The 27,157-nt window shown below is 50.7% G+C and overlaps 2 protein-coding genes and 1 long non-coding RNA gene across 8 annotated transcripts in view; 1 reads left to right on the forward strand and 2 right to left on the reverse strand.

The window, feature by feature from the left end:
• Positions 1-1,605: 1,605 nt before the first annotated feature.
• On the reverse strand, positions 1,606-9,207 carry C5H9orf78 (chromosome 5 C9orf78 homolog). Its single transcript, XM_052182123.1, has 9 exons — positions 9,044-9,207; positions 8,677-8,736; positions 6,982-7,033; positions 6,280-6,350; positions 5,279-5,356; positions 3,620-3,817; positions 2,660-2,796; positions 2,449-2,547; positions 1,606-2,069 (listed from the first exon to the last, which is right to left on the reverse strand). The coding sequence occupies exons 1-9, from the start codon at positions 9,124-9,126 to the stop codon at positions 1,978-1,980; spliced, it is 870 nt and encodes a 289-aa protein (XP_052038083.1). The 5' UTR covers positions 9,127-9,207; the 3' UTR covers positions 1,606-1,977.
• Positions 9,208-9,585: 378 nt separating this feature from the next.
• Usp20 (ubiquitin specific peptidase 20) overlaps positions 9,586-27,157 on the forward strand; it is a 32,669-nt gene continuing 15,097 nt past the window's right edge. Inside the window, exons 1-10 of one of the 6 annotated variants that reach the window (XM_052182104.1) lie at positions 9,586-9,673; positions 15,838-15,934; positions 16,872-16,976; positions 18,142-18,237; positions 19,426-19,479; positions 21,891-21,953; positions 22,232-22,363; positions 23,682-23,778; positions 24,167-24,236; positions 25,808-25,921. In XM_052182104.1, the coding sequence (XP_052038064.1) occupies positions 18,157-18,237; positions 19,426-19,479; positions 21,891-21,953; positions 22,232-22,363; positions 23,682-23,778; positions 24,167-24,236; positions 25,808-25,921 (611 nt within the window). In that variant the 5' untranslated portion in view covers positions 9,586-9,673; positions 15,838-15,934; positions 16,872-16,976; positions 18,142-18,156. Of the gene's footprint in view, positions 9,674-9,702; positions 9,998-15,837; positions 15,935-16,871; positions 16,977-17,829; positions 18,056-18,141; positions 18,238-19,425; positions 19,480-21,890; positions 21,954-22,231; positions 22,364-23,681; positions 23,779-24,166; positions 24,237-25,807; positions 25,922-27,157 lie in introns of those variants that run through there. The other 5 variants (XM_052182105.1, XM_052182106.1, XM_052182107.1 and 2 more) reach the window with 5 other exon arrangements.
• On the reverse strand, positions 10,473-25,905 carry LOC127685203 (uncharacterized). The gene is made up of 3 exons (XR_007977806.1): positions 25,820-25,905; positions 16,051-16,136; positions 10,473-10,843 (listed from the first exon to the last, which is right to left on the reverse strand). It is a non-coding gene; the product is annotated as an uncharacterized LOC127685203 (long non-coding RNA).

Genomic DNA, 27,157 nt, shown 5'->3' on the forward strand with positions numbered 1-27,157 from the left:
GCAGGCAATCCCTCAGTTGGCTTTCTGCTTCCCAGGTAAGTCTAGGTTTGTGTCAAGCTGTCAAAACTGACGAGCACAAGAAATGTCTACATGGTCCCTTGTTGTGACCTCCCCTCTGGATCCTCTCTCATCTTACTGGCGTCTTTGGAAAGAAGTCAGTGTGCAAGGCACACACTTAGGCAGGAGCGAGTTACACTCTACCTTGCTGAGGACAAAGTGTGTAGAGAAATCACCTGTGCCAGGCACTGAGTCACTTGGTTGTAATCCCAGCACTCAAGGCAGATGTAGGATAAGGAGTTTAAGGTCACACTCAGCTAAATACTAAGACCACCTAGACCCAAAGAGTAGAAAAAAAGAATAGTGATTGGAATTCTGGATGCAAGATTTGTCTCTCCTCAATTTCCCCAAAGCTCACGACAATGGTTTCTCTGTATAGCCCCGCCCATCCTGGAACTAGCTTAGTAGTCCAGGCTGGCCTCTACTCATGGAGATCCACCTGCACCTGCCTCTGGTGAGCTAGGATTAAATGTGTGAGACCATACACGGCTCTTTTTATTTTTTAAATCCTGTTTGTCCTTTAATATCTTCCAAGTGGAAAATGAATACCAAAGTGTTTTCTGTGGTTATGGGAGCTGACAGCAAGCACCCTGCTTAGTGAGTCACACAACCAGGCCCCGTGTGCTCCTCTGACATATCTGAAAATCCTGTCTGCTAATGGAAGTGTAACAGAGCCCCCACCACACCTTCTTAGGCAGGGTCTCGTTATGTAGCCCTAGACTGCCTGGATTTCAGGTCTTCCACCTCTGCTTCTTGAGTGCTGGGATTAAAGGCTTGTGCCATAACACGAAGCTTTCCTTTTGGTTTTTTCAATACAGGGTTTCTCTGTGTAGCACTGGCTATCCTGGAACTTGCTCTATAGATTAAGCTGGCCTCGAACTCAGATCTGCCTGTCTCAGCTTTTCCTTCTTAATTAAAAGAACTTTGTAGATCTATAAAAGTCAGGGAATGCCAGTGTCTTTGAACCAATCTTCCATTTTTCTGCTGTGAAATGGACTCTTGAAACAGATCAAATGCATTTTTTCTGTTCTTTCTTTTCCTTTCTTTCTTTCTTCCTTCCTTCCTTCGATACAGGATCTCTCCTGTCTGTCCTATACTTGCTCTGTACACCAGGCTGGCCTCAAACTCATAGAGATCCACCTGCCTCTGCCTCCTGAGTGCTATGATTGAAGGTGTGGGCCATCACACCCAGTAAGCGCAGATGTATTTTTCAACTCCATTTCAAATAAGCCATGGCTATGTATGCAACCACAAAATACAATGCAAACAGGCTCAGCCATTAGGAGCACAGGCAGCTGCTCTTCCAGAGGACCTGACACACACAGTGTCTCAGAACCATTTATAATTTCAGTTCTGTGATAGCTAACCCCCTCTTCTGGCCTCTATGGGCCCTGTATACACACATGGTTTAGACATGCATGAAGGTCGAATATCCATCTTCATAAAATAATGAATCTTAACCCTTAACCACCTCTAGTTGTCAGTATTGACTCACAGTGACCACAGCTGGTTCTTCCTGAGCCTGGACAAACATTAGAAGAAAGGCAATATATTTACAAATGATTTAATAACACTTTTGAGTATAGTTTGCCCCAGGGAGGAAACAATATAGACATAGACATACTGTATTCTTTCAATAGTTACAAAGTTAGTGCTTGAAAATGTCAGCCAGGAGTGGAGGTGGGGGGCTCTAAAATCCCAGTAGTAGGGAAGAGGAGGGAGTTCATGGCCTAGGAAACATAGGGAGCCACAGTCTCCAACCCAAACCAGAACAGAAATCCAGCAGCTGAGCAGAACAACTGTCTGATGGGGAACTCCAAAAGCTAATAAGCAGGTTCTATGCAAGAGGACATGTATGTGTCTGTGTGTGTGCGCGCGCACAAGCACACGCCTGTGCATGCACATCGTTATCCAGCTGCCTCAGTAGCGCCTGTTCATCTTTTTGAACTTCTCATAGTGGTAGTCATCTGTGGCCTTCTCATTAGCAGGACGCTTGCGGTTGGGAGGGGACCCTGAGGAGAACAGAGATTGCCTGTCAGGGTGGAACCAACAGATACTACTGTTCAAGATGAGAACTTGATTGGATTCACACCTAATAGAAGCCCCAGCATGGAGGCCACAGAGGGCTCAAAGAGGTGTTTTTTTTGGCTTTTCCTTTACTAAAACTTTCAAACCCAGTCTTTACTAAATTTCCGCTTGGGGGCCTCAGTGCAACAAACCACTGACTCTACACTTCTCACTTTATCCAGTAGGAACCCCAGTTTGGAAAGGGGATTTTTCCTTAGTAGGTGTCTAGGTCAGATGCCTTGGTCTCCAGGGCCTGAGCGCTGCCTTGCCCAGCATGACTCTGCCTTCAAGAGCCACCTGAGTGCTCTCCATGGCTGTACTCACGTTCTGGCTCTGGCTTTTCTGTGTCACCCACTCGCAAGGGCCGGGCTTTGGGCTCTTCTTTGTTTCTTCGGATGGGTGCATTGAGCTCCTCGTGATAAACTGAACAGAGAAAGAACACAGACTCCATGTGAGGCAGGGTAGGCAAGGCACTGTATGAGGCAGGAGACGGGCCTCTGGAGGACTCATGGGGCAGGGCAGGCAGGTCACTCACAGCGGTTGTGCTGCACATAGTTCACAGCCATGTTGGTGGGCACAAAAGATGTCTCACTATCCTTCTTCTTGTTCTGCTGCTCTGCCAGCAGCCGGGCCTTGGCGTCCTCCGTGGAAATGATGTTTTTTATTTTAGCACTATGTGAAGAGAGAGCCAGACCTCATACAAGGCCATCACACCATTAGAACTGACTGGTGAGGGAGGCTGGCCAGGCCCAGAGCGCAGCGCTCCACAGCGCCCCACCCTGCTTCATGCTTTCCCATCTTTCCTTTTGGTTTTCCCAGACAGGGTTTCTCTGTGTAGCCCAGGCTGTCCTGGAACTCACTCTGTGGACTAGGCTGTCCTGGAACTCACTCTGTAGCCCAGGCTGTCCTGGAACTCACTCTGTAGCCCAGGCTGTCCTGGAACTTACTCTGTAGCCCAGGCTGTCCTGGAACTCACTCTGTGGTCTAGGCTGTCCTGGAACTCACTCTGTGGACCAGGCTGGCCTTTACTCAGAGATCTGCCTGCCTCCTCTCCTAGTGTGGGGTTTTTAGGTGGGCACCACCACAGCCAGATGCTTTTATTTTTCTTCATTTTTTTTGTTTTATGTATTTATTGTATGTCTGAGTGGTTTGCTGCATTACACCTGCATGCCAGAAGAGGGCGTTTCCTTCATAGATGGTTGTAAACCACCATGTGGGTACTGGGAATTGAACTCAGGACCTCTAGAACAGCAGAGTGCTCTGAAGCACTGACCCAGCTCTCCGGCCCTCCTTTTTGTTTTTAAGTCAAGGGTTCTGCTCAGTCCCTGACGGCCTGGAATGTTGATGCCATCCTGTCCTGCCTTAGCCTCCCCAGCATTCAGATGCCAGTGTGTGCCACCCTGTGATCATCACTGTAGAACACTCAGCAGGGGACAACAAACGTGTTCTCTCATGATAAAGAGGGGACACTGGAGCCCAGCAATGGGAGACTTACTCTATGCCCAGGTCCACCTCAGGGATGCCACTCAGCATCTGGTTGGACAGCATCTCCTCAGTCTTCTTGGCAGAGGAGACTCGGATATTCTCCGGCAGCTCATAGAGGCAGTCCTCAGCATTCTTGGGCTTGGCCTTCTGTTCTTCTTGCTCCACAATCCCCTTCCTCTTCTTCAGCTCCGTCTCAATGTACTTCATCCTGAGAAGGGGGACTACAGACTCAAGGGGCCAGAATGGCCATAACAAGGCAACTGCTAATTAGCATCTTTAATGTTATCTATGTATATGTGAGAATGTGTACCAGAGCACAGGTAAAGTCAGAGGAGGTGGCTCTATCCCTCTACTGTGTGGATCCTGGGTTGAACCTCCAGGCTGGCAGAAGACATTGTGGGACTGTCTCGACACCTTCCATTACCCAGTCCTACCCACTGTCCCCTTTCACCAATCAATGTGTGTAGTATGTGTTGTCTTGTGTGCCTCACCTTTTAAAGGATCCCCAGTTGCTGGTCAACTGGTTCCTTTAAGAATTCTTAGCTGTTAGAACTGCTTGACCCCATGACCTCCAGTGTTGGCTGTCTCTTGGATTTCTGGGACTAGAACAGGACATAGGAAAGCTAGCCGAGGCTGGGGATGGGTTTGGCAAGTGAGAAGAGAGGGCGGCTAATGGAGGAGATATTCTGAGAAGGCTGGTGAGCCAGGGGAAGCTGAGCTGAGTTGGGAAGGGGAAGGACTGTTTAAGCTGATTGAGAACTGAGGGAGGAACGGTTGGGAGAGCCCTATGAAGGGGTTGGACTGGAAACAAGGAGGAGGGCTATCAGGGAGTTACGAGAACTGGTCCTTGTTCTAAAAAAGCTAGCTGTTTTACAAGTATGAGGGGAATTTTTGAGCTAGCTTCTCATCATGAAGCCTTGACTAGGCTTAAATTCTTCATGTAGACCAGGCTGGTTTCAAACTGCCAGCTTCTATCAACTGTTGAGATTAAATATGTGTGTCAACACACCTGTCTCCAATGAAAAAATTATCAGTTCATGGAAAAACTAAGAATAAAAATAGCTGGAAGATGTCGAGATAGTCCCACAATTACCTGATCTAGCTGGTCTGAAACGTGAGGGCCTCCTAACTCAGTCTCTTTGGTGTGGGAATTACAGGCATGTGAGTTCTGAAAATTTCAACTCAAAACACCAATGTGCTCTGGAGATTATGACACTAGATCTCCTGGGGTAACCATATTCAAGGCTCCTTGAATACAGAAAAATGGCATTATGTTCGTTGTGCCCCCCTCCCCCACCCTCCCTGCCCCTTTGCACAGTGAACTCAGATTTACCAAGGTAAAGAAAAAATGAGCAAGAATTCCTATGGGAATGGGAAGGGCTCAAGGGAGGGATCCTGTGGTAGCAAGTTTTGAAGGCCTTGATTGAAAACATTGGCAAGTACATGATAACCCTTGTGCTTTGAGGAAATATCAGTAATCAAGAAAGGCAAGGGCTGAGGATGTCAGGAGAGACAGTAGGAACTAGAAATGCAAGCAGAGAACCACCTTTCACAGATCCCAAGCCTGAGAAGGGGGGAGGACACAACCAAGAAAACAGGGAACCGTGTCTGTGACCAGACGTGCTCGAATGTCTGCAGTCTGCAGACAACGGGGCTCCCTGGTACCTACATGTCTGCATCCTCATCCCTCCGGTTGGTCTCTGCAGAAAACGACGTCCCCAGGTGCAGATCCTCCTCTTCACTGACCCTGAGAGTAGGGAGCAGGTCACAGTCATTGATGCCAAGTTATAACAGAACACACATGAAAACATGTGACATGGGATGGTATGCAAAGAGAAAGAAAATGCAGGCAAGAACGCAACAGCGGCTGATACTTTGGGGGATGAGTGCTTGCTTTGTTTTTTGAAGATGTATTTATTTATTGTATGTATGTGGTATTCTCTTCAGACACACCAGAAGAGGGTACCAGATCATAGTGAGCTACCATGTGGTTGCTGGGAATTGAACTCAGGACCTCTGGAAGAGCAGTCAGTGCTCTTAATCACTAAGCCGTCTCTCCAGTCTGAATGTATGCTTTCTTTTGCAAACTTCTATAATGGTTAAGTTCCTGTGTGTGCCCAGGTGGTGTCAGGGCGCTCTCATTTTTAACCTCTCCACTTTGTCTCTTGAGAGGCACTCTTACTAACCCAGAGCTCATTATTTTGGCTGGCTGTGTGGGCAACCAGGTCCTCAGGATTCGCTGTCATCGACGCTGGGGTTACAGACATATGCTGCCACACTTGGCTTTTATGTCAGGGTCAGGGATCTCATCTCAGGCCCTCCGCTCTCACTACACCCTAGTTCCTTGAGTACACTTGCAAATGTTCTCATTGTTTGCTTTATTCAGAGAGGGGCCAATGCAGCCAGGCTGACCTTGAAATTCTGTTTCCATCTCCAGAGCGCTGGGTTTTCAGTGTATTATTTCCTATGTTTTCATACAAGGCTTTCCCCATGTTTGAAATAATGAACAAGGCCCTTTTGCAAAAGAACTCTCCTCTCTGGCTCGGAGCCCTTCATGGGGTTGTTTGTACCCTTGGCACACTTGTGGTAAGCTCTGTGCATGGTGTCCCTCCCCGTCCCTTGGCACTCAGGCCCAGGCGACAGCATTTGCACCCCGCTTCCTCCACTTACTTGTCTTTGCCCCGCTCCTTCAGTTTCTTCATGTCCACCATGCCACCTGTTGCCATTTGGAAAGGATCATCCTGCAGAAAGCACCCAGCAGCTCAGTTAGTGTGACCGTCTGAGAGTGTGCTGGCACATGTGCACACGTATGTGCACACACATGCAGGCCCGAGGTTAACACTGTGTGTTCTCATCAATCTTTGGCCATGTTTTTTTCTTTCTCTGTATGAACATGCAATTGTGTGTGTATTTTGTGTAGCTGTGGAGGCAAGAAGCCAAACTCAGGCATCTGCCACAATCACTTTCCACCTTAAATTCCAGAGCCTACTGATTCGTGTGGACTGTGGTTGGCCAGGCAGCTCTAGAGATCCATCTGACTCCACCGGACCCCCTGACAGGGATGGTATTGGCTTTCATGTGGGTGCCAGGAGCCTGACTCAGCAAGGACTTTAGCATTTTAGCCACAGAGCCACCCCCACCCTTTGACTTACACCGTGAGAGAGGGCCTCTCAGCTTTCTTATTCAGCTACATGCTCTCTGCTTCCTCAGTGCTCAGATTACAGGCATGTGCCACCATGCCTAGGTTCTCATGGGATGTCAGGGAATCCAAACCTGGACTCTGGTGCTTACATAACAAACACTCTGCGCTATCTCCCTGGTCCCATGGTTATACCTTCAAAAGAGCAGTCACAGAGCGGAGCCAACACTCACCACCAGAGTAGTCTCCTCTTGAACCTTCTCTCCCACCAGCAGGGCAGCCGCACTGAGCAAAAGAAACCAAACCACAGGAAGAGAAACAACACAAAGGCAAGGAGGAAATCAGTGGGCTGGCTGGCTAGTTGTCTGTCCATCTGACATAAGCTGGGTGTGTCTGGGAAGAAGAAACTTCAATGGCAAACATGCTCCATCATGCTGTCCTGTAGGCAGCACGTGGAGCATCTTCTTTTCAGCGACTGTACAGCGCTCTTCCCCCTCCCCCTCCCCCAGGTGGTCCTGTGCTGTCTAAGATGGCTGAATGTGAACAAGCCAGTAAGCAGTGTCCCTCAGGGGCTCTGCTTCTATCCCTGCCATGATTCCCCCAATAACTGAGTATGATCAGGAGGGGTACAAGTTGTTTTGGTCCTGGTCACAGCAGCAGGAAGTGAACTGGGACAATGGGATCAGAAGGCTGGAACACTGATGGATGGGCATGATAAGAAAGTCGTGGGGAAGCAGTTACAAAGGCCAAAGAAGAACCCAGTGCTCCGCACGCTGTGAATGGGGGCCGGGCAGGGCAGGGGTCGGGGGTGAGAGGCAATGAAGCAGCTGGTGCACACTCCTGCAAAGCCCTTTGATATTCTGGAAATCAGAGTAAGGTTCTGCCAGTCAAGGAACTGTAACAGAAGACAAATGCCAGAGAATACGCACTGCAGCTTTCTCTGATAGTGAAAATTTACCAAAATGACCCTTAGGAACTGAAGTCTCTGCCTGACAGGAACTGAGCAAGCACACCAGTACTGAACTATCCCCAGCACTTTCTGTTTACTTTATGACACAGGGTCTCATAGTTGCTCAGGCAGGCTTTAAACCTGTTATCTTTCCATTTTAGCCTCCCACGTAGCTGGGACTACAGGGCTAGGCCACTAGGACAGGTGTTGCTGATGCTGAGACCAGTTTTATTCTGCAGGAGAGACTGGCATCCAACGCATGGTAATCTCATGGTTTCAGTTTTTCAAGTCTGGAAGTATAGGTGTGAGGCATCACACCAACCCAGTCGATCTGGTAACAAGTTATAGTGCATACCCCAGGGATGCAGATGATGCAGCCTTTAGAAAAGGTTTTCTGGAAAATACTGTGGCCAGAGGCTCACAGTATTATAATGATTTAAGTCTTTAAAAGCATGGGATAAAAGTAGAGATAAAATTGATTACAATTGTCAAAACTAAAAAACAAATATGTGGGAAATAAGTGGAAAGATTATAAATGTTGTCTCTCTACCTCAGGCCCTCAGGGTTTTTTTTGTTTGTTTAATTCCTTTTAAAATATAGGGTCTTGCTCTGAAGCCTAGGTTGCCCTCAAGCTCCCTGTGGTAGCATGGCAGGCATGTACCAACCACCAAGCCCACCTAAAAATTGTTTATTTATTAAACTTTTTAAGCTAAGTTTTCCAAATTCTTATCTTTCAACATGTTGTCACAATTCATCAGTGCAATTAAAAATTCAAGTTAGTGACCTGGAGCAGACCCAGAGACCATCAGGCTCAGGGCATTTTGTAAAGAATCTTAGTTCCCTCTATGATCACTGGAAGTGTATGTCAAGAGAAGGGACTACGTCAAAGGAGAGATTTGTGACTGCGACCCTAGCTGGAATTTTTTCTTTGTCATCAATGACGCTGTGACCGCCCCCCCCCCCCCCCCGTGGTACCCACCTCACCCCATTTGGCCTCTTCCGCAAATTCTGCACCTCTCGGGTTTCTTCCAGTTTTAGCCTGGGGAAAAAGGAATAAAAAGTGATGCACAGGTTGAGAGACCTTCTGCGGAACTCAAAAGTCAAACTCTTTTCTAAGGACATGTCCCTTTGTCGAGTGCCTGACACGGTGGTCATCGGCAGTCAGACCCATGCGACCCCGGGCACCTCTCCCAGCCGCGCGGCCCGGGAAATGTGGCCTTATTCCTAAGAGCCTCTGAAAGACAACTCTGGCTCCTAGTGAATGGTGTCAGCATGGTGCTGGCCGGTAGCCAGTCCCAAGCCTGTCTCCCTCTTCCTGGCCTGTGAAGACCCTACCCAACACGTACCGAACCTCCTCTGATTCTTGCTCATCTTCCTCCGACTCCGAGTCAGCCCGGCGCCGGCGGAATGTTTTCCCGGTGATCCGCATAGCAGAACCAGACCCTTAGCTCTGCGTTACTAGACGCGTAGCACAGGGAACCCCTCTCTTCCGGCGCGCAGAAGTGTCGTCAGAGCACCGGCAGAAATCAGACCCGCCTCCGCCTGTCCAGGCCACACCCCAAACCTGTAAGGCCCCGCCTCAGCAGGGCAGGCACCTGCTCCGAACTCCGAAAGGCAAGAGCAGGTACCGCCCGCGTGGCCACACCCTCGGCCCCGCCCAAGCGAGTGATCACACTCGGCTCGCTCACCGCCTGCAGAACAGCCCTCGAATCACTCTGCGACGATCCAGCAACACTGCCACTCCCCCTACTCCCGGCATGCTTGGGCACTCACCACTAGGACGGCCACGCCTCCGGCATGCCCGGTACCGCCCTCTAGTAGGCTGCGACCTGTGACACCGCCCCTGCCCCGGCATAGGCTCTCCCGATTGGACATCTGATGGTGAGGAGGCGGGGCGTAGCAGGCAGAGCCACAAGACTCTGCGCGGCGCCGCGGTGGGCACGCTTGACTGACAGGCGGCGCGGTTGCGATGGCAGGTGAGTTCCTGACGGCTGCTCCCTGCTGCCTGGGGGTTGGGCCGCTAGAGCAGGGATCTTCGTGCCGCCGCTGCGAGCAGGGGAGGCCTTGCTTTGCAGGGCGACCGGGACCTGGTGAGAGGTCCCCGCTGCCTACCCTCCCATCACCGACTCTCATGCCTGCCCCGAACCCCCACGGCCCTGGCTTTTGAGCAGGCCGCACGTCGCTTGGAAGGCCAGCGCGAGGCCACTCTGGCTCCGGGGCTCAGACGGAGCCCTCACTCACCAAAGCTGACCAACTTGCCGGGGGTGAATATCAGTACCGGTGCCGACTGTCCATACCAGGTTAGCCTGCAGCCATTCGTCCCTAGGAGGGGTACCACTGACGTGCAGAGGCTGGGGATTGCTCTTCGAGAGCTTGGGAGGACTCCTTTGGCCTGGAGGACTGTCGCTCTGCCATATGCACCTTACACCCCCGAGATGTTGCGAGGGTAGTTAGTTTTTAAAGGTGTCTATAAACACTTATAAGACGGATAAATGCATGTGTAATGGCTCACATGGGACTTTTAGGGACTCCTTAATTACTAGTTTCCTCTAGAGCAAAGTGCTTCTTACTCGATACTTAACTCTGTGGCAGGCACTGGGGTAAGCAGTCTCTTCTAGAAGCCTTCCCCCCGACCCCCATCTAATCCCACGAAGTAGATACAGTTGGGTTTGTCTTTCAGAAAAAGAACAAATACACACACAAAACAAAAAAACGAGGCCACCGAGGCGTAAGAGAAGTAACCTGTACTTCAAGTTACGCAGCTAGGATGTGACTTTCACAGCTGCAGGGTTTGCTTCAGGGACAGCGGGCCTCTGTGGGTCTTCCCTGCTGCTGCAGCTGCAGCTGCAGCTGGTGTTTCAGCTTAGGGGCTGGGGGAGGGGTGGGGGAGACTTTTTCTAGAAGACTATTCTAAAGCAGGGAGGGCATGCCTGCCATGTCTTGGCTTTTTTCCAGAACATTTGTATTTTTCTGACGTTGTCATATTCTCCTTAGACTGGGACAAAGAGAAAACTTGGGATGTCTTGAAACAGCCTTTTGGCTTTGATCAAAGAGGCATTAAGTATCAAAGTCTTGACCCCACTGGAGATTGGTTCCACCATCTTCAGATGTAGATGACAAGTCACTTGACACCGTGTCTCTGTTGGCTGAAAAACAAGAGGCTCCTTGGGAACTGCTGGGTGAACCCAGGCCCTCCGATGCACAATTCTCACAGGCTCGGAAGTGGTTCTCAATTTCCCTGCCTCGCAGAGCCTTTCCTCTTAACCTCTAGAGTACTGGGCCACTCTGGTGCCCCCAAAGAAAGAGTCAGAAGGTCAAGAGCATTTTGAAACAATCCTCATTTGAAGATACAGAGAGGGACATCTGATACAAACAAGTTATCCCTCTCCCAGCCAGAATGCCAGGTGATACCAACTCCCTAGGCTGTGGCAGATGAAGGTGATCCTCGTTTGACACAAGTACCACTTAGAGTGTGGCAGCTGGAAATTTGACCTAGGCGCTGGGTACAGAGACTGCAGCCGTTCCGAGTAGTGTTCTTGGGAGCAAGAGTGCTCTGGAAGGGAGCCTCCAAAAAAGTGAGGGGTTTTCCTTTTCTAGTTCAAAGACAAGTCTCTGATTTTAGTCTGGCATGGGAGGTGGGATGGGTGCTGGCTTTCTGGGGAGCTGGATGGATGGACGCTCAAGGAGCAGGCACATCTGGATGGCGTCGTCATGGTAAGAGTCCAAAAGGGCTTGTTTGAGCTGGGCAATGGTGGCACGTGCCTTTAATTCCAGCACTCAGGAGGCAGAGGCAGGCAGATCTTTGTGAGTTCTGGGGCAGCTAAGGCTACCTAGAGAGACCCTGTCTCCAAAAACCAAATAAATAAATAAGAAAAAAAGGAGAAAGAAAGTCCTTGTTTAAAGGACTGGGGATATGGCTCCATTAGTAGAGTTCTTGCCTAGCCTGTGTGATGCACCCTGGGATCAATCTCTAGCCTGGCATAAATTGGGCATCCTGTTTCATCCTATAATCTAAACCCTTGGGGAGGGGTTAGAAATTCAGGTCCATAATCAGCTATGTAGAGAATTTTAGATCAGCCTGGGCTACATATCACTGTCTCAACATCAAGAAGTCATTTAAACAAACAAACAAGCAAATGTGGTGGTACATGTTTTTAATCCCAGTACTTGGAAGTCTGGGCAAAGGCACGCAGGCAGATCTGAGTTTAAGGACATCTTGGTCTACATAGTAAGTACAGGCTAGCCAGGGCTACCTCCTAGCTCCAAGGGAGGCTTTATCTTCCAAGCCTCTCCTGAGGCATCCTCAACAGAGCAGTTCACTGCTCTGCACAGTTTTAGGAAGTTCAGACCAGGGGCCTGGGCCACCGTCTGCTGGGGGCTTTTCGGAGTCAATGTTAAGGAAAGTGCGTTATAGGTTTGGGGCTTTTCCCAGGCTAGCACGATTTTGTTTTTCCTTAAAAAGCAAAATCAGGGCCTTGGCGGAGCTAGGAGATGAAGATTGGCCCTGTGTCCACTGGCTGGCCCATTTGGGATTTTGGAGCCATAGTTCATTTAGAGCACTGGTAACAGGGCAAATCCCCTGGGTTTGGTCGTGGCTCTGAGGTCCAGGCTCTGTGACTCAGCCCCTTTCCCTACCTTTGGTGATGGATGGGTTGCCTTCGAGGTCACCCCTGGGAGAACTCAAGACTTGGAGCTGTCAGCATAGCTACTAAGTAGGGTCCCTGGTAGGCAGGAAGACCTAGACGTGTGAGAAGGGTTGGCGATGCTACATGGCTTTAGAGTCAAAGGGAAGTAAGACTGGGACAGGGAGGTGGACGGCATTCTGGTAAGGGACTGTGGTTGGCTCTTGTGAGAATCTGTGAGTGGTGGCTGGGGGAACCTGTGTGGGCGGAGGCTCCGCGGGGCTGCTTTCAGATCCCAAGGGACCAGCAACTCCCTGGGAGGCGGAGGAATATTACCAGAAGCTCTGGGAAAGTGATGAGTAATGGGCACCTGGGGCTGCCAGGCCTTACAGTGAGTGTGCAGCCGACGGTGCCCCTCCAAGGCCCGCCCCCAGCCGGCCCAGAGGGTGGGGTTCTCCAGTTGCCTGCTAGCTGTCCTTGCAGGTGCTGCATCTTAACTCAGGTCTCAGGGTAGGAGAGGTGGGCTCTTTGCCTGTCCTAGACATGGGGGTGTGGTCTAGTGGTCCGTGGGAGCAGCTACACACTGGGCCGTGCTGCTCTTGAAGAGGCCTGTACCCAGTACCCTGTACTTTAATGGAGATGAGCCTGCCTTCTCTGATTATTGGCCTTTTCTTCCTCATTTTCCATATCTGCATTTCCTAATTCCTAATGTCACTGTTGCTGACTCATGGAAAAGTAAGCCCAGACATTCTGGCCCCTCTATACCCAAGTGTCTCAAGCAATCAAATCACCAGAGAGAGGATGTCATCAGACACAGCCAGAGTGTGGGTTTTCTCCTGCAGAACCTTTGCGGTAACCATTCTCCAAGGCGGCTATGACAGTGCAACAGGTGGGCCTGCTGGAACAACCGAAAGTAAGGCTCGAAAGTTCTGGAGCTCAGAGCTGGAGGTGAAGGTGGCTTCAGACACCATCTTTACCCTTGTGCTCACGTGGTCTTGCTGAGTGACAGCTCCATTGCTTCTTTGTGCTTAAGGCTCAGAGATTTATGTCCCGCTTGGCCCTCCACAGAGACCTGATTTTTATTTCATTATCTTTCCCAAGTCCTTACCTCCAAATGCCCACGGATTCTAGGCTGCTGGTGCTTAGGACGAAGGGTACTGTGGAACAGTTCGGTTGTTACAGTGCTGGGGAGCAGCTCAGTCGGGGCACTGCTTGCACAGCAAGCATGAGGACCCCATCTCAGACATCAGAACTCCTGGGGAAATATGGGTATGTGGTATCTGTCTAGAATCCTGGCGCTGGAGATTGGGAGATTCCTGACCAGCCAGCTTAATTAGTGAGCCTCAGGCTCTGTGAGAGAAACTGTCTCAAGAAACAAGGTGGACAGCTCCCGAGAAGTGGCGTCCAAGGTCGACCTCTGGCTTCCACACACACAAGCACATACGTAGTACCCTGGCTGTCCTGGAGCTCTGCTATGCACTAGGCTGGCCTGGAACTCAGAGCTGCCTCCTCCGCTGCCTTCGCCTCCCGAGTGCTGGCATTCAAAGCTTGTGCCACTGCCGCCACCACCAGGCTATTTTTTTTAAAAAGATAGATTGATTGATTGATTTGGATTTTTTTTTTTTCGAGACAGGGTTTCTCTGTATAGCCCTGGCTGTCCTGGAACTTACTCTGTGGACCAGGCTGGCCTCAAACTCAGAAATCTGCCTGCCTCTGCCTCCCAGAGTGCTGGGATTACAGGCGTGCACCACCTCCGCCCCGCTTAAGATTTATTTTTATTAGTTTTTTTCTTTGGAGAAAGGGTTTTATATATATATATATATATATGTATGTATATATATCTCCTGACTAACTAGAATCCATTTCTGTAGACCAACCCAGTCTCAAACTTAGAGTTTTACCTGCCTCTGCCCTCTTCCCAATCCTCAAGGATTAAAGACATATGCTGCTACATCTGGCTTTTTTTTTTGTGTGTGTGTATGTGCACACGTGCGTGCGTGCGTGCATGAGTGCGTGCGTGCGTGCGTGTGTGTGTGTGTGTGTGTGTGTGTGTGTGTGTATGCGTGTGTGTATAGCCCTTGCTGTCCTGGAACTCACTCTGTAGACCAGGCTAGCCTCAAACTCAGAAATCCGCCTGCCTCTGCCTCTCAAGTGCTGGGATTAAAAGCATGCACCACCACTGCCCAGCTCTCTATATATTTTTGAGGCAGGATTTCACTGTGTAATGTAGACCAGGCTGGTATTGAATTCACAAAGAATTCACCTGCCTCTGCATCCCAAATGCTGGGATTAAAGGCCACTATGCCCAGTTTTATACAGTGTTAGGACTCACACCCAGGCTTTCATGTATGCCAGGCAAGCATGTGTATCCTGTGCCAGCTGAGCCATAACCCTTGCCCTGTTGCTTGGCATTTTTAATGCCTCAGTAGCCTGAGTGCTGAGGAGATAGGTGTGTGCCATCAGGTTACTCTCTCATTTAAACTTCCTCATGTGCAGCTGTGGATGGCATGCCCGTGCTCCAGAACCAAATGCCATAGCGACCTACAACGGTGCCAGCAACTGATGCTGTGGGGCTGCCTTGTAGGTCCATGAACTAAGCAACTCCAATGAGGCGAGGAAAGGCCAGACCACTCATGTCTGCTCGGTTGGAGAGTTTGCCAGATGATTTAGAGTCAGGTTCTATGTTGAAGCTGATGGACAACCATCCAAGCAGCCAGTGCTTGGCTGTGGACAAACTCAATGAAACCCCTCCTGTCTCTTCCCTTCTGATCCTTCTTAGCCACTGGGCTTTTTTTCTCTTATGGGGCCTGGGGCAGGAGGTGAGTTTGAAACCAGCCTGGACTGTACAGTGAATTCTAGGCCAGCCTAGGCTACATAGTGAGACTTTGTATGAAAAAAACCCTGTCGTTATCCTTCGGTTCTGATCAGCAGAATCATAAGCAGGCTCCCCAAACTTCATCTCATCCCTCTGGGATGGTGGCACTGTGACTCTAAACCCCACCCCTGCCCAAAATAGCCCTGGGCCGATGCCAGCAGGCACTTGGCCTCCAGACTGAGGAACAAAACCTGGCTTCAAGTTAGGTTTGGAATTTAGAACTTTGAACCCTGTTGTTGTCATGTGGTCATTTTAAAAGTTACCTTCTAACTGCCCCTCCCTCTTCGAACTGCCCACGCCCAGGAGACTGTGGCCCCCTAGGAAGCAGGGCAGTAGCTGGTAGTGTTTTAGCCCTGGTGGCTGAAGACTTGGTGCTCCCAGCAGCTCAGGGTTTTGGAAAGGCTTAAAAGGTGATCTGAGGGACGCGGTGGCAAGAGCAGACAAGACAGGTGTTCTTGTCCAGAGAGGCCGTCTGCCAGTTCAGTACCTGTCTGCCAAGCAGTGTGTCACTGTCCATGAGCAATGCAAAGCCCGTGGAACTCCAGACAGCCCAAATGCAAGGCTTTCCCTAGGAGGCATGGGGATGTCTCCTTCGGAGCAATTTTTAAAGTAGATTCTGTACGAAATGTTTTGGTCCCCCCAGGTGTTTTGCTCGAGGTTTTACTGCAGAGCCCCTCAGCAGCCGGCCACTGTCCACAGAGAATGTACACATCAGCCTCCAGTGTAAGCTGCTGAGTCAGGTAGGCCCCACCCCTCCTCTAAGATGCACCCCTCAAGTGCTGATGGGAGGGGTGAGGGAGTGGGAGGGGAGGTGGGAGGGGAGCGGACTTTCCAGAAGGCCACAGATTCTGCTTACCTGTTGCTTTTGCTGATGACATGTGGCTCTTGTGCTGGGCATTTGCCGTTTGAGATAGAAGAGGGTGAAGCCGCGGGATCCCAGAACTACAGGATAGAAGATGGGGTGTGGTGTGCATGAGAAACTTTGCTTTTGCTTTTTCTGTGAGTTAGAGAGCAAGGGCCAGCATGATGGCTCTGCAGTCCCCACCCTGGGGACCTGCATAGTACAGGGGAACAAGGGAGTGAGGCCTGAAGCCTGTGACCTGCTTGGCGAGGCTTGAGACAGAAGGAACCGTCTCTTGCTCTGTGCTGCTGGCGCCATCACAGCAGCCAAGGTGCTAGATGAGGACTAGATGAGCATGGTGTTTGGTGAGGCTGCGGGTGGAGAGGGGACATGCTTCCTCCACCTGTCGCATCCGGGGCTGCAGCCCTGGCTGGCTGCGAGGGCACTCTTGGAACCACTTTCATCTTTGGTTGATTTGGACTTTTCTTGGCAGCAGTTTGAGCCAGAATTAGCTGTCAGCCTCCCAGGCTGATTCTGTTGAAGCACCAGAGTGCCAGAGCAGGCCTTCGTGGGCTTTATTGTTGTTACTTAGTTTCGTTTCTCTCCCCGCCTCCCCTCCCTCCCTCCCTCCCTCCCTCTCTCCCTCCCTCCCTCCCTCCCTCCCTCCCTCCCTCCCTCCCTTCCTTCCTTCCTTCCTTCCTTCCTTCCTTCCTTCCTTTTTTCTTTTTCTTTCTTTCTTTTGCGGTCGAGAACTCACTCTGTAGACCAGGCTAGCCTCTGCCTCTAAGCCCGGCTTTGTTTTTATTTTATTTGTTTTGTTTTGTTTTGTTTTTCAGGATAGGGTTTCTCTGTGTATCCCTGGCTGTCCTGGAACTCACTGTAGACCAGGCTGGCCCGGAACTAAGAGATCCGCTGCCTTCCTCCAGATTGCTGGGATTAAGGCATGTACTACTCTCACAGCCAGCAGCCAGTGTTCCCAACTGCTGAGTCCTATCTCCAGCCCCTTTAACTTCCGATTATCCTGCTTCCCAAGTACTGGGATTACAGACACGCACCACTACAGACCTGGTATCTCCTTTTAAAATAATCAGATTCCAAGAATTGTGCACACACATGCCAGAATGTTCCCTTTCCAGCCTGACCAGCATAGTGTACCTGCCAAGTGACCAGATTATAGCCTGACGGTCACAGTGTGGCCCCTCCTTCAGGAAACATTGGTTTTTCCAGACACATTTTCCTTTTTATTTCTTTTTTTCCCTTTCTTTTCTGGTTTAAAGAAAGAAACAGAGGAGGGGGGACTCAGAGGGCAGGCAGTGTTTGCGATGTAAATAATTTAGAAAAAAGAAGAAACAGAAGAACATCCGGAGGAGTGTCTGTCATATGTGGAGGGACTTAGCTACTCTGCACTAGTACTTTTAGAATATCCCAGTTTGCTTTTCTTAGGACTGTGTCACTTAAACTGGAGCAGCAAAGTTTTTCTAGCCCGTGACATGTCACCTAGTTCCACTGCTGGTGACCTTTTCCACCCTGCATCTGGCCGAGTAGTCTGTCAGGCTCAGCCACTTCAGACGTTCAGAGGTTCCCGAAGGCTGTGCACTTTGTGCTGCTTTTGGTATGGGACCTATTGTTAAACTTCTCCCCTGAACCTGTGGGCTTCAGGGCCCTTGGGCTCCCTAGGAGGAGGCCCTGCCTGATCAGAGAAGGCAGCGTGGAAAGCCAGCCAGGCCTCTGCCTGTCCACTTGGGGGAGTTGACCTCTTTCTAAAACACTTGTTACCCCGCCCCAACCCCCCAGGTCTGGAGAAGGTGGTTTGGAGTTCCCGAGGGATGGGCAGGACTCCAGTGCCTCCCCACCAGTGAGCCTAAGCCTCACACCTAGCATTGTCCAGTATGATGTCTGCCGAGCTGAGTCCACTCTGACACCCTGTACCTCTGTGGCCCCTCCTACCAAGCCAACAGGACAGTTGCTCTCTTCTCAGACGAGCTTGGGAGGCCCAGGGAGGCAAGCACCTGACCAGCTGGTAACCAGCCATACCAGGAACCTCTCATCCACTGTGGTCTCATCAACATGCTGCTGTTAACTTGGGATTGTTGTGTCTCCTTACAGGGGAGGCTGGCCAGAATGGGGGATGCCAGAGACCTCTGCCCTCACCTGGACTGCATAGGGGAGGTGACCAAAGAGGATTTGCTGCTTAAATCTAAGGTAGAGGAACAGTCCTCAGGAACTAGGGCCCAGCCTAGGGCTGTCATGTGCTTGGTGGGACCTTTGTGAGGCAGGGTGGTATGGCCCTGCCCCCAGCTCGGCAGAGCCTTCTGTAAGTAATGGCCCTGCTGGCATCTGCTTCAGAGCTTTCTTCCAGGGTTGGATCCTGCTACCATTAATCAGTTTAGATGAACCCCTGAGGGCCACTAATGGCTCCATCCATTTCCAGTGGCTAGGTACACAGCCTTCATAAGGCAGGGGTGAGCGTGCAGAGGTGGTTCTTGTTTTTCTTCTGGCACTCTGGGCAAGTGCAGTACTGCCCAGCCACACCCTAGCCTTCCCTGAGTTCTTACAGACGTAGACCTTACTTTGTTTGGGGCATCTGCAGGGGAAGACCAGCTTCCTCCCTAAGTCACACATAACCTCAGTTGCCTCCTGCTTGTTGAAGTGAAATTCTGTAAAAAGCCCATTGACTGAGGGCATGACTCTGTGCTGGAGGGCAAGCAGAGGCCTGGGGTATCAGCATTTGGTAAGCAGGCAGGTGGATCTCGAGGAGTACCAGACCAGCTCCAGCTACATAGTGAGACCCTGTCTTAAAATAAAACAAACCAAGTGAGCAAACCAAAAGGTTTTTCTTCAAAGGAACAGGAGTTAAGGGGATTTGAGTGTGAGGATCAGCTGGGTCTGTCTTCAGCATCTCTCTGAATATCCAGAGACTTCCAGAATAAGGGCAGCGGTGTTTAAAAAGCCTCACTGGGACAAGGACGAGAGTAGGACTGATGGTGAGCCAAGTGCAGCCACCCAGGGCTGTGCAGCTGGACTTGTCCAGGGTGTCACTGATGGGAACTGGGAGGCTGCCTTTCAGACAGGGTGGCAGCCCCTGTACTCAGAGCTAAGTCACAAAAGGAGAGGACCTCTGGCACTTGGGGGGGTCAGGGGATCAGTGTGAGTGGTCTGCTTGCTAGTCTATTTAAGGGGTAGCTGGGGTGATTTCAAATACCATTACAGACATGTTAATTGAAAGCCCCACTCAGATGAAAGTGCCCATTTTCATGAAGTAGAAGTATACTGGTGAAGGCCCCTGAAGCCAGGCCCTTGGGGTTAGTGAGTTGCAGCTGACAGGAGAGGATGCCCTGTGCTTCCCTCCCTTGGCCACTTACACCTTTCTCTCCTACCACTCTCCCACAGGGAACCTGCCAGTCATGTGGTGTTGCTGGGCCTAACCTATGGGCTTGCCTCCAGGTAAGGGCCCTCACATTGCAGGGCGGGCCTAATCTGACTCTAGCCTGGGGACGGCTAACCCCAGTGGCTACTACTCAAGTTCAGGCTCCAGAGCTCGTCCCTAGAATGGATACTCTGGCAGTCATGAAGAGAGACAAAAGACAATATCAAACTGGAGACAACTCTGAGCCTGCTGATCCTGTCTTCATGAACTCCGCTTGTGTCTGCCCACTACACCCCGTGTGGAGTCTTGGCTGGGGCCTGGCCTCACTTCCCTATGTGTAAACTGGGGGTAGTCACACTGTCTGCAGAACTCCAGTGGGAACAGGGTAGAATGAGCAGACAGGTGCTTGGGCTAGGCTCACACAGACCCTCGCAGCACCCAGGGAATCCCTTAGTGCAGCCTTGCTGATCGGCTGCGTGAAGGGTGCAGCTGTGCTGCTATGGGGCTTTACATTTGAGACAAGCCTGGTCTACATAGCAAGCTCTAGGATAGCCAGGGCTACATGGAGTCTATCTAAAAAAGAAAGGAAGAGAGAAAAAGAAAAAAGAGTCAAGGTTGGTGAATCAAGATGTGCTGCTTCCTCTGGAGCATAGAATTACAAGTCATTTTTACTTTTCTCTGTATTATAAGTAGTATTACATTTTTCTATAAATATGTAATATATTTTATAATCGTGCTCAAAATGTTATTCAGAATTTCTTTTTAAAAGTCCGTGTGTAGTGGTATATACCTTTGATCCTACCACTCAGGAGGAGAGGCAGGAGTTTTTCTGTGAGTTGAAGACCAGCTTGGTCTATATAGTGAGCTCTAGGAAGGCCAGGGCTGAAGAGAGGCCCTGGTTTTTTTGTTTTTTTTTTTTTAAACAAAACAATTTATAAATAAATAAATAAGCCAAATTTTAGGTATGTATGTATATATATATATATACATATATATATATATATATATATATATACATATTTGTGTGTGTATGTGTGTATATATATATATATACACACACATTTGTTTGTTTGTTTGTTTGTTTTATTTTATTTTGAGACAGGGTTTCTCTGTATAGCCCTGGCTGTTCTGGAACTCACTCTGTAGACCAGGCTGGCCTAGAACTCAGAAATCTGCCTGCCTCTGCCTCCTAAGTGCTGGGATTAAAGGCGGTATTATAGACAGGGTTTCTCTGTGTATCCCTGATTGTCCTGGAACTTATTTTGTAGAGCAGGCTGGCATCAAACCAGAGATCTTCCTGCCTCTGCCTCCCAAGTGCTAGAATTAAAGGCATGTGCTACCACACCTCGGCAAAACATTTATTTATTTTTATTTATTAATTCAGAGTCAGGATCTCTGTACATAGCCCTGAGTCCTGGAACTCACTGTGTAAATCAGGCTGCCTTGGAACTCACAGAGATCAACCTGCCTCTGTTAGGATTAAAGGCGGGCCACACCCTTAGAGGAAAACAATCTGCAGAAATAAAAATACTCCAGGAAGCTGGGTGTGATGATGCACACCTGAAATCCTAGTCTATGAGCGGCTGAAGCAGGATTGCTGCGGTTCGCAGTCCACCTGGTCTACACAGCCACCCTGGGTTACCTGGCATACCTTGTCTTAAAGATTAAATTAGACAGAGACCCAGCAGCAGAGCTAGAAAGATGATGTTAGGAGGTGACAGCACCAAGTCAGTCTTTGCACACAAGTTACAGGCTCAGTTGTACCCTGGCCTGTCACTCAAGATATGCATCACAGTGCTCCAGGTCCCAGGACACTGTGGGACAGCCAAAGGGGCTCACAGAAGCATGCCACTACCTTGTGGAAACCCTTGGTCCTCCAAAGCACAGACCTGCGAGCCTGATACCAATGCTCTGCTGTGACCATGGTCACAGCCAAAGGTTATCCTCCTGGGTGGTCTCTCCATGACACCAGGCCCTTCTGGAGAAGGGGAAGTATGGTGGCCACTCTCTTCCAAACTGGGATAAAGGTCTGTGATGGACACTCAGAGCGTGGCTTTGAAAGGAGGGCAGACCTGGGAGAGACCACTGTGAGGCCGGAGGCAGGGTCAGAGTGAGCGGACCCTGTCTTAGGACACTGGGCTGTGTTGGGCTCCAGTGCTGCCGCCCTGTGTTTTGAACCCCTGCTGCCCATTCAGTGTCTCGTGCACAGCCCAGGACCCTGCCTGGTTCCTCCCCATGGAGTAAAGGGACAGGTTCTGGCCCCAGCATCTGGGCATGGTGTCTGCTTTACTCCGTTCAGAGCCACATTTTTTGGTGGCCACCCTCCTCTTTGGTTGCATAGGCCCATGTTATTCTGGGGAGTTAAGATACCATCAGTCATATGTTGGATATGGTCAAGTCACACTACCTTGGGATAGAGTTAGTGTACACTGTGCTGACACTGTCTCTTCTGTGGGTCCCAGTCCATTCTCACTGCCTCTCTTCCCAGGTCACCTGCCCCTACGTTGGCTGTGGAGAGTCTTTTGCTGATCATAGCAGCATTCACGCACAGGTGGGTGTAGTGGCATAGCCCTTGACAGCAGCCTCCTAGCTCCATCTGCCTGCCCTAGGCCTTGGTGACTGGGCCTAGAAGGAAGAATCGTCACAGCACAGTCGCTGCAGAGTTGCTAAGAGGAAAGCAGGCACAAACCCCCACACTAGCCCTGGCTGGTGGATGGCCTCCCTGGCGGAGGATGAACTAGCCCTGCTTGGTGGGAGGCGGGGCGTGTTGGGTCAGGACAACTGCCTGACCAAGTTGTCTTTGACTTTGTTTTGGATCTTACTCTGCAGGTGAAAAAGCATAACCTGACTGTGAACTTGACCACGTTCCGGGTCTGGTGCTACGCCTGTGAGCGGGAAGTCTTTCTGGAGCAGCGTCTGGCAGTCCACCTGCCCAGCTCCTCAGCCAGGCTCTCAGAGCAGGTATAGGACACAGAGCTCAGGCTGCTTGTTGGCACCAGTGTTCAGAGGGGCAGGGCGAGTCCAGACGAAGTGTGTGGCAAAGAGCTTTTGTGAGCTAGTGTTGGCCGAGCCCTGTTGTCAGGGCCCATGTAGGGCTGTGTGGGTACAGCCGGGCTGGAGCAGGGAGGACTGGGGAGGTGCATGGCTGTGGGGAGGGCTCAGGAGGTCACAGGTAGTACCTGGCAGTCCCCCATCTAAAGTATATCCTGAGGGATCTGAGAGGAGTCCCTGCAGCAGCAGAGCGCTGGGCATCCTCAGGATAGGCTCGGCCCTTGATGGGCCAGCAAACCCATCTGTCAGGCTGGACAAGCAACCCTGGAGGACCAGGCTGTTGTGAGTGAGGGTGTGGACAGACACGAGTGGTGTATAGGTGGTGTGTGGGTAGGTAGAGGAGGTATTGATGCGCAGGTTGGGGGTGTGCGTGTTACTCTAATGTCTCCTCGCTGAGACAACTTTGCATAGCTCCTTAGTGACAGCATTTATTGTAGACAGTGTGACTGGGAAATATTTGTAAAGGTTTTTATTTCTAATTTTTAAAAAGTGGAGAAAAGGGGGCTGGAGAGATGGCTCAGAGGTTAAGAGTACTGTCTGCTCTTCTGAAGGTCCTGAGTTCAATCCCAGCAACCACATGGTGGCTCAAAACCATCTGTAATGAGATCTGATGCCCTCTTCTGGAGTGTCTGAAGACAGCTACAGTGTACTTACATATGAAAATAAATAAATCTTTAAAAAAAAAAGTGGAGAAAAGATTATATTTTTTCTTCTGTGTATGCACATGTTTGTGCACACTCATTCAGGACTCTGAGGAGACAAGAGAAAGTCATCAGATCCCCCAGAGCTGGGGTAGGCAGCTGTGAGCCTCCTGGCGTGAGTCCTCCGCAGTATTGGTACGGTTTCCTAACCACTGAGCTGGCTTTCCAGCCTGGAAGCTTTTCAGGCTGTAACATTGTATAATGTCCATTTTGGTTGTGTGTGTCAAGTGGTAAGAATGAACATATGTGTGCCGTAGTTAGTAGTGGCTTGCTCAGGAAACTAGGATTGTGTAGTTTTCTGTGTCCTCTCCTGCCCCACAAGCCTTCTAAAGGAAGCAGCAGTTCTTGCAAACGAAAGGCAAGTCTGGGAGTTCCCAGAGCAAGGCCATCTCCCCTCTTGCTGATGTTCTTCACTTCGCTGGGCTCGTTCTGGCTAGCCTAGGTGCTGAAGGGCTCCACTCTGTCTCAGGAGTACATCCAGGTCCCTCTCTTCACCCCAGTTTCCTCTTTCTGGGTCTTTAATGCAGGACTCCCCACCCCCCTCCCACCCTCTGAAAGCTGTCCCTATTGCTGTGGCCGACGAAGGAGAGTCTGAGTCTGAGGAGGATGACCTGAAGCCTCGAGGTAATGGGCAGCCCCAAGAGCAGCGGTGGGTCAGGCTGGGCTCGTCTGCTGGCTCCAGCTGCCATGGCACAGTGGGCAGGGCGGCACATACACAGAATGTACTGACCCTGGAGACGTGGTCATTCCTCCCTCAGAGGCCCTGTGTGTGTGACCTCGGCTGTGTTTGGAGCCTGAGCTGGGCAGAGTAGCTAAGGGCTGTTTATTTGTCGCACACAGCCCTGCTTCTGTGTTCTGAGCAGCAGCTCTGCTGACTTCCTGGGAGGTCTCTGGGTGGAATACTCCTGTTGTGATCTAGTAGCACTGGGGTGTAGAGAGCTCTTAGGGGAGACTTGTGAGGGCCCCTTTCCTGGACAGGCTCCTCAGCCCTTCTCCTCCATGTTGTTTGTAGGCCTCACAGGCATGAAGAACCTGGGGAACTCCTGTTACATGAATGCTGCCCTGCAGGCCTTGTCCAATTGGTAGGTTGTCATCTGAGGGAAGGCCAGGGGCTGACCCTGACAAAACCTAGAAAGAGCAGTAGCCTCCAGCCTGTGTGGTGCACATTGGCCATAGATAGCCCATAGGATACACCTCAAAACCCCTAAAACCAGGCATGCCTGGTGACTGCTGTCCCTTTAAGTTTCCTGTGATCCCTTAGAGGAGAAGGCATGATAGGAAGGGTGTAGCTCACTGGTGGAGGGTTTATATAGCATATGCAAAGCCCTGGTTTCACACCCAACACCGTGTGCATGTGACCTATCTGCAAGAAGGTAAATTCATTGTAGCCCAGTAACATGGGGGAATGTAGGCTGACAGTTACTGAAGTGAGCGGTGCAGAACCAGGCTGGTAGAAAGGGTGTGCCAGATGGGGTGCAGGCCTGTTCACAGTTGTAATTGAGAGTATGTGTGATCATGGTTTTGTGTGCATACACACACACACACACACACACACAAACACACCTGACTCAGTGGTGATACAGCAAACCCAGCAGCCCTCCCCTTTCCTATGTAGAGCTGTATGTTAACACATAGGCAATGCCGGAAGAAGGGAAAGGGAACAGATAGGAATACCTAGAAACGTCTGGAAGCACAGCCCCCAAAAGTTCACCATGGCCGTCTCATGGCAATATGGTCGATTGATAGTGTTTGCTTGTGTGTGTGAATATGATAGGTGTCTTGCACTGTGATAACTTCTAAGAATATGCAGAAAGGAGAGTCATGTCAAGGAGGGCCCCTCCTGCCTGACAGCCCTGCGGTGTGGGCACTGTAGGGAGCAGAGCAACTCTACCCTGTTCATTCAGAGTCCCAGCCTAAGGACCTGGCAGAAGCTCCACCCATCTGACTCAGGAGGGAGGGGTGTTTGTTTCCTCTAGCTGACAAGGCCTTCCTGCCTCTCAGTTCTGGAAGCCCGTTCTACATGTAGCAGTAACTTCCCAGGCCTTTCTCTCTGTAGGTAGCCATGCGTTCTTGAGATCTTTTCCTCTGTGCGCATGTCTGGTGTTGCTCTGTATGTCCAAAATTCCTCTGTAAGGAAACCAGTGAGACTGGCCTGTCCCAGCATCCCATAGTAATCTGATACCTACTTAAGGGTCCTGTGTCTCGGGCTTTCGTATGAATTTGGGGGATTTTTTGTTTGTTTGTTTGGGGTTTCTCTGTAGCCCTGGCTGTCCTGGAACTCACTCTGTAGTCCAGGCTGGCCTCGAACTCAGAAATCTGCCTGCCTCTGCCTCCCAAGTGCTGGGATTAAAGACATGCGCCACCACTGCCCGGTGAATTTGGGGGATTTTGATGTAGGTGGGCTTCTAGTCATCTGCAGGGAGTTCTGGGTGGGGGCCCCATCTCCATGGCTGTTCCTCCTTCTGTTGTTTACTTTGCTCCTTAAGAAAAGGTCTTCTGTTTATTTAGTGTGACTGTATGTGTGGGCTTGGGCGGAGTTGGGCTAACCTTAAGAGCTGGCTGATCCTTCCACCATTTAGGCCATCTCTAGCTCCTTATTGACACCATGTTCCTCCCATTTCTTTTCTGTCCTGGTTCTCCACCCTCAACCCAGCCCCCCACTCACCCAGTTCTTCCTGGAGTGTGGTGGCCTGGTGCGCACAGACAAGAAGCCAGCCTTGTGCAAAAGCTACCAGAAGTTGATCTCCGAGGTGTGGCACAGGAAACGGTGAGTGCAGGTCTGACCTTGGTTAGATGTGCTGGGCAGGACTGCACGCCCTCTAGTCCTCTCGGTAGAATGCTTCCCCTGGGTCCCTCATGGCACATGCGTGCTCACAGCGAGCCTGCATTGCATGTCTCCTTTTATGTAGTTCCTTTGATGAGTGGGAAGACAGAGATGCTGCACAGGAGGCGTCCCTCTTGTTCCCAGCCACAGAGCTTGTGACGGGGAGCAGGGTCTGAGCTGAGACGAGCCTGGGTGGCAGCGGTTCTGACAGATGTCTCTCCTGAGGCCTGCAGACCATCTTGCCAGTGTCAGGTCTCTGCTGAGGCTGTAGCTGGGGGTGGGGTAGGGTGTTGGGTGCCTGCCAAACCAGGGTTGTGGCAGAGTGAAGAGAATTTAAAGATGAGGATTGAGGCTAGTGTCCTCTGGAAGTGGAAGGTGATGCAGTTGCTTACACACCCTTATTTCTTCCCTCCCTCTGTCCCCGCTTCATGGCCCTGGCCTGGCCCTGGCCTGGCCCCGCCCAAACCCTCACCTCGCTTGTCCCGACCCTCTGGCCTGCCTCGCCTTTCCCCGGAGGCCCCTGTTAGTCCCTTTTGGACCTCCGTTGCTGGGCCTGCCTGCTTTCTTAGTCCCTGACTCAGGACCAGTCCTCTTCCTCCCGTCCCTCCTCCTAGTGACTGCAAAGCTCTACAGTATTCCTGCCCTGCCCTTTCTCCCCGAACTGTAACAAAATGGACCTCAGGCTGCCATAAGCAAGCAAACAAACAGCAGAAATAAAAATAAAAAGGAGCAGAGGTGGGGGTGCTTAAACATGAGGCACGGGCACGCACTAGGGCAAAGTGGACTAAGAAGCCGAGAGTGTGCTGTTCGTGGGTCAGAGGTCCAAGTTCCTGTGGGGTCCCTGCATGCACCTTGGCCTGCTCTTCTGGGGACACTGCTGTGGTCCCACTGTGTGGCACTTGTGGGCAAGACATATTGGTAATAGATGGTATTTCATTGTGCTTCTGTGAAGTTTTAGGTTTGTCAGCAGTGAACATTGTTTGTAATGAGGAAAGCTATCTATACATTTTACAGTGAAATTAAATAAACACACTACTCCCTCTGACCTCTGCTAGCTCAGGCAGCATTGGTGTCTTGCTTCCGGATGTGGAAGCTCTGGACTTGTCTCCTGGCTAGTGGGGCCAGTGGCGGTGGTGGGAACCCTACGGTTCCCTTGCCCTCTTGCCTTTCATGGTGCAG

The sequence above is a fragment of the Apodemus sylvaticus genome, chromosome 5 (genome assembly GCF_947179515.1).
Source record: "Apodemus sylvaticus chromosome 5, mApoSyl1.1, whole genome shotgun sequence".
In the NCBI taxonomy this organism is placed as follows: Eukaryota; Metazoa; Chordata; class Mammalia; order Rodentia; family Muridae; genus Apodemus; species Apodemus sylvaticus.